Source organism: Fonticula alba, assembly GCF_000388065.1.
Source record: "Fonticula alba strain ATCC 38817 unplaced genomic scaffold supercont2.3, whole genome shotgun sequence".
Taxonomy (NCBI): Eukaryota; order Rotosphaerida; family Fonticulaceae; genus Fonticula; species Fonticula alba.
Genome location: NW_009242973.1, coordinates 3,241,234 through 3,247,144, shown reverse-complemented (window position 1 = coordinate 3,247,144; position 5,911 = coordinate 3,241,234). Strand labels below are relative to the sequence as shown.

The window sequence follows — 5,911 nt, the reverse complement described above, 5'->3', positions numbered from 1 at the left end:
GGGGGGGGGGATGCGCCAGCAAATCGGGCAAGGGAGCAGTCCCCTTCCTTCCCCCAGGAAGGGAGGAGGTAGAGCAAATGCGTCGCCTTCTCGTTCCCTCGCAGAGGTCTCAACTGGTGGCGACTCCCTGGGGCCATCTGAGCAGGAGGCAGCCCAACATGGCGGACGGGTCCAGAGACGGCTGGTTGTTTGGGTGGGTGGATGTGTGGGTGTGGAAAGCGCGAGATCGAGGGAGAGGGCGCGTGCGGAGGAAGGAAAGAATGGAGGCGTGGGAGGAGACAAGGGTGGGGGGGAGAGAGAGAGAGAAAGAAGGAGAAGATACGTGGAGGGAGAAAAAAACAAGCAAGAGGGGGCTGGGGATTTCTTCCGTGGTGGTGGGCGTCGCCCTGGTCCGCAGTGGGGAACGAGAGAGTGTTTTATAGGCGGCCGAGCAACAGCATTGCCTGGTCACGGGTGGTCCCGTGAACGTAAATCACAAGACCATACGTCACTGTCCTCTCTCTGTTGCGTCGTTCTCTCTGCGCCCGCGCCCTTGTGTCCTTCTTGATCTTCTTCTGGTGCATCATCCTCGGCCCTTTCGCGGGAGGGGGCGAGCGGCAGTGCTGGGTCCACAGGAGACATGCTTGAGGGGTCTCTCTCTAACCATTCTGGCTGGTTCGATTTCTTGGCGGCGATCTCCCCTGTCACCCGGCGTGTCCCCTGGGGCTTTGTCTAGTCAGGTGTGGCCCTGCCGCGCCCCTCGCCCTGACCCCCCCCCCCTTCGGCCGTTGGTCTGGCTATACGGCACCAGGGCACTGATGCCGGGGGCACAGTTAGCGTCTCTTTCGCCCCTATCTCCCCTGTCGTGGCATGTTGTTTGCCTCCGATGGGATGCGGTGCCCGTAGGCACACTCTGCTGAGGAGACACACCTCATGCATCGCTCCGATCTAACCTTCTATCGGCACTGAGGGACCTTTTTCCGTCGCCAGTGGCTCGGCCGATCGCCCACGAGCCGGGTAGGCCCTCTCCATTTCCATCCCTCTCCCTCTCTTCCCCCCTTTCACCTCGTGTTTATCCGCCCCCCCCCCTCTCTCTTTACCTTCATCAACTGCTCGCACTAGGCATCCATTTGTTTGGAGCACGCTCGCATCTTTCCCCACGAACACACAATGGCCGCTCCCGTGGACACTTCCAAGCTTCAGGCCAGCTACGCTGCGTTGCAGAGCGCCTTCAACGCTGGTGCCATTGATGCCGCGGTCGCTCCCCTGACCGAACTTCGGGTTCGTTCTCGATGCCTTTTTGCTCCCCTTGCCCTGTCTCCACCTGGCACACTGACCTTTGTGTTTGAATGCCCGACAGGTGGCCCTGGCCCCGATTGTCATGGGGCTTGCCCATCGTGACACCCCCTCGCTGATCATGGCCCGTGCGTCTTGCCACCATAGCCGGACTGTTCATTGCCTCGCCTCAACATCCATCCACCTTTTTGACTCATACCTTCCCCTCGGCTCCTGCTGTCCGGCCGTTTAGGTGATGTCTGGGAGATGGCCGCGCTGCTGGCGGCCCGGTCTTCGGACTTCGCCACTTTCGAGCGTCTCTTCTTCCAGGTTTCCACGCTCTACCCCCGCTGCGGGTGCGATACACTCCCCATGCACGGAGTCTGATCTTATCAGCAAACTAACATCTTCTTCACGACATGGTCTCTCTCCCTCCCTCTCCCTCCCTCTCCTTCACCTTTGGCCTCGTTCTTAGGACTTCGCCAGCTTCCAACCGCCAAGGCCACTTGCTGGCCCTGCACCTGCTTTTCCTGCTGACGGAGAACCGGATGGCCGATTTCCATGCGGCTCTGGCCCGTCTCGACAAGCCGGAGAAGACCCCGACCGATGTCCATATGTCGGCCGTCGATTCTAGCCAGCACATTGGTGGATCGACTCTCTCCGCCGAGGCCGATTCCGATCTGATTGCCGACTACGGTCCGGAGGTGGGCTACGTTGCCCAGCTGGAGCGCTGGCTATCGGGTGGAGCATACAACAAGGTGCGCACCCAATCATTTCCAATGATATCTTGCTGCATGCGCACCCCCTGTCGCGGATCCCTGTGCATGAATGCCCACCCATGTGCCAAGTTCCCGTTCTTGGTGTCTGACCGATTGCTCGTCCCCCCCCCCCCCCCCCTTTCTCTCTCTCTTCTGCCTTTTGCTGGTGCCCTGCGCGCAGGTTCTTAAGGAGGTCAGTTCCAACCAGAGCAGCGACGCTGCCGGCCTGTTCACCGTTCTCTCCAACACTGTTCGGTATGTGTCACTCAATATGCCACCACCAGGCGCTGGGGCTCTTTTCCTCTAACACCATCTTCACGCACAGTGCCGAGATTGCCACCGGTATCGAAACCGCGTATGCACCTCTCAAGATTGATGCCGCCGGTCGTCTCCTGCAGCTTCATTCCAAGGCAGACCTTGACCAGTTCGCCTCTCAGGTGTGTATTCATTTCCTGTGCTCCCGATGATGCCTGTGTTTCTTGCCTCCTTCCCTCTCTCGCCCCCCTCCCCCCGCGCCCCTCTTCTCACCTGTTCCCCTCTTCCTCCTTGTGCCTTTGACAGCGCGGCTGGCGTGTGTCCCCCTGTGGGCAGAAGTACTGCTTCCCCGAGGCGGTGGCCTCTTGCAGCACGATGGCGAGCCAGAACTTCGGCGCCTCCAAGTCCTCCCTCATTGGTGATGTGATGCAGGTGGATTCCGACAATGCCAAGGACTCCGACCAGCAGTCCCAGGGTGGTTTGTTCGGCCCCAGCGCTGATCTGCTCTTCGCTACCCTGGCCTATGCTCAGGAGCTGGATCAGATTGTGTAGGCGTCTTTTCTCGCCGCCCTGACCCGCCGGAGCGCACCCCTTTGGCCGTTTCTCATGTGCGCGCAAGGTCACTTTCCTACTTCAAAATGTACACTATGCCCCTTTCTTGAGCATTCTTCCATCAGGCGTGTGTGTGTGTGTGTGTGTGTGTGTTCGGAGAGGGCAGAGAGGGGACAGAGAGCGATAGTAGATAGAGATAACCAATGAGGTGACTTTGGCAGATGGATAAGGGCATTAGCCCTCGGGGGAAGGCTAAGCAAGGTCTATTCCAAAGAAGAGAGGAGGGATATGCCCACACCTCGGCCAGTCGAGCAAATGAGGGCTCGGGAATCTACATGAGAGGGGCTAGGCATATGGAGGAGGGAAACTCAAGGACAGAGTGCGAGCACACGCGGGCAACGCAATAGGATGTAAACAAGGGCAAGGTACGGCATGGCAAGGGCCAGGAGTGAGGAGGGGGTAGAGGGGAGGGGGAGAGATGGCCGGGAAATAGGGGAACGGAAATGCATGTGTGCAGGGCTGGCTCCCCCCGCCCCCGTCCTTTTCCCGCGACTCAGTCATCCCATTGAAGTTCGGTGCGCGGAGGAATCCGGGCCAGGATATTGGCGCGGAGCTGCAGTGGCCGGGACCGAGTTTTGGTGTAGCCAGTCCCCTGTTGGAGGTAGAGCTTGGCGAACTCCAGCAAATCCGGTGCCGCGGTCAGCGGGTTGAGATCGCCAAATTGGTAGGAGTACTTGCCGGGAGCCTCGAAGGCCACGGCATTCGAGCGGTAGCAGGTGCTCAAGCAGGGCGACTCAACAACACGCAGGCGTCGGAGGTCCGGCCCAAGGGCATCAATGGCAGCCTGCTGCTCCGGTGACAGGGGACCAGCATCGGTTCCTGATGAGGCGGAAGTGGCAGCACCGGTGGCAGATGCGTCCACTGCCTCCGAGGACAAATCCCCCACAGGGACGGTGCAGCTGGTGTCTCCACAGCCGCGAAGGCGCCGAAGTCGGGCATCACGATCAGCGATAAAGCGATCGCGCATGTCCTGCACATGGTTTAGCAAGCAACGACCGGTGGTAAAGGGCCGGGCTAGATCCTCAATGTCAGCCACTTGAGCGGTGTGGTTGGACATGTGCTGATTCACCGAGTACCGGCACTTGGTACAAACGTAGAGGATGGCCGTGGAATCGCGCTCGCGCTGGCGCTGGACCGCGTGCAAATCCTCTGAAGCCGAGACATTGGCTTGGCTGGTCGCAAGAAGGGCAGCTGCAGCTGCCGCACTTGTGGGACAGGCGACTGACGGAGCGGCCAAGTCTGTCGGAGTGAGGGCCGGGGCCGGGGCCGGAGCCGGGGCCGGAGCTGGAACCGGAGTCGGAGCCGGGACCGTCGCAGTGGGAGCCTGAGCGGCAGAGGCAGTGGCACTCGCTGAAATAGATGGGCGAGGCGTCAAGCTGCGTCGCATGGAGGAAGAACGCCGCCGCGAGCCCGGCTCGGAGGCAATGTCCACGCAAATCTCGTCGGGCTCAGCTGCTGGAACACTGACGGCCTGGGCAAGAGGAGATGGCTGATGGGGAACGGGAGCCGGGCCGGGGAGAGAGGCACCAGCAGAGCCGGGAGGCGTGGACCGGGCCATGTTGGGGATGCTGTCGGAGGAGATGACTCGCTCAATGTTGGCGCTGGCTACCACATGGGCAATCGATTGGACAACGATCTTCTCACCATGCTCCTTAACCTGAGTACGACTAGGAAAGGGAGGGGGGAGGAAGGGAGCGGATCAGAAACCGGAAACTCGGCGATGAAAGAGAAAGAGGCCAACTGAAAGGCTGCATACTAGTGGGCAACATACTGAAAGGTGTCATTATGCTGCACCGGATGACCATCATCATCGGCGGCGAGCGTGACAGGAGCCGTGCTGGAGGAGGCGAGGGTCGGGCTGGAGGCATCCAGCACAAGGTCCGAGGAAGTGACCACCGGCAGCGTGCGCTCTCGGACACGGAGCACTGGGTCGGATGGGAGCGACTCAAAGTGGGGAAGCACATCGGCCGGTCGAAGGGCCAGCACGGCGGTGGCAGCATCGGCCGCATTGGAGGCCAGCTGGAGTGATGACAGTGCTGGCGACAAGTTTGGGTCAAGTGCCGCGGCTTTGGCCTTCTTCTTTGCTTTGTCCTTCTGGGGGGGAGTATTCACCGAGACGTCGCCCAGCGCCGGAGCCAAGGAGTCGCCCAGTGCAGAGGTAGGCCCGGTCGAAGCGGCGACATTGGCAGCATCGGCTGAAGAGACCTCCGGAAGGGCCGAAGGAATTGGCGCCAGGGCGGGAGGCACGGCTGGATCCTCGGCGCCCGGGGTGGCCATGGCCATCGGGGATGCGGGAGTTCCATAGGCCTTTGGAGGCGAAGAGCAGAGCTGCAACTCCCTCTCATCGGCCACAATGTCGGCAATGGTGCGCGCTGAATGCATGGTCCAAAGGCCGATAAGCATGAAGGACACCTGCCGAGGAAGGAGGATGTAGAGCAGGGCGGCCATGACAACATAGACAAAAAAGTGGGCCTTTGCCGCCATGGGGAAAGGTGTGGCCATGGAGCTAGGGACCGGCCCAGGTTCCCGAGAGCCAATTGTTGCAGAGGACATTGGTATGGTCGAAGGTGGGGATGGGAAATGGGTAGGGAGAGAGAGCAGGCAAGGAGAGGGGAGGGGAGGGAGGACGCGCGGAGGGTCTTGCCCGAGTGTGGATCTGTGTGTGTGTGTGTGTGTGTTGGTGTGAAGATCAGAGAGCGGAGGGAGGGAGGTCCTGCCTGTGCTATGAGGACATTGGATGCTGCTGGCGAGAAATCGCGCAGGGCTTCCGAGCGCCAGGGGAGGGGCAAAGTTAGCTTCCAAGGCCGAGGTATCCCTCTCAGGCGCATGATGGCGAAAGGTGGAGTGTCGCGTACGTGGGGAAAAAAAAGCCGAGGAAAGGGCAAGTAGGAGGAGAGGAAGCAAGGGACAAGACTCACTTTGTGGCCGTATCGCGTGCTAGGTGAGGTGGGGCTGGGCTAGGTGGAGGGAGGAGGCTTGGGGAGGATGGAGGAGGGCAATGGCAAAGTGAGTAGGGGGTTGGTTGCGGCGGG

At 60.7% G+C, this 5,911-nt stretch overlaps 3 protein-coding genes across 3 annotated transcripts in view; 1 reads left to right on the top strand and 2 right to left on the bottom strand.

Moving 5' to 3' along the window:
• Nucleotides 1–378, bottom strand: part of H696_02468 (hypothetical protein) — a 1,133-nt gene extending 755 nt beyond the window's left edge. The window contains exon 1 of the mRNA XM_009496379.1: nt 323–378. The gene's annotated coding sequence lies outside the window, so the exon portion shown is untranslated. The remainder of the gene's footprint in view (nt 1–322) is intronic.
• Nucleotides 379–1,008: 630 nt separating this feature from the next.
• H696_02467 (hypothetical protein) lies at nt 1,009–2,940 on the top strand. Its single transcript, XM_009496378.1, has 7 exons — nt 1,009–1,260; nt 1,340–1,403; nt 1,508–1,610; nt 1,730–2,012; nt 2,194–2,267; nt 2,338–2,449; nt 2,574–2,940. The coding sequence occupies exons 1-7, from the start codon at nt 1,150–1,152 to the stop codon at nt 2,817–2,819; spliced, it is 993 nt and encodes a 330-aa protein (XP_009494653.1). The 5' UTR covers nt 1,009–1,149; the 3' UTR covers nt 2,820–2,940.
• Nucleotides 2,941–3,035: 95 nt separating this feature from the next.
• Nucleotides 3,036–5,864, bottom strand: H696_02466 (hypothetical protein). The gene is made up of 3 exons (XM_009496377.1): nt 5,735–5,864; nt 4,651–5,643; nt 3,036–4,546 (listed from the first exon to the last, which is right to left on the bottom strand). The coding sequence occupies exons 2-3, from the start codon at nt 5,430–5,432 to the stop codon at nt 3,373–3,375; spliced, it is 1,956 nt and encodes a 651-aa protein (XP_009494652.1). The 5' UTR covers nt 5,433–5,643; nt 5,735–5,864; the 3' UTR covers nt 3,036–3,372.
• Between the last annotated feature and the right edge of the window lie 47 nt (nt 5,865–5,911).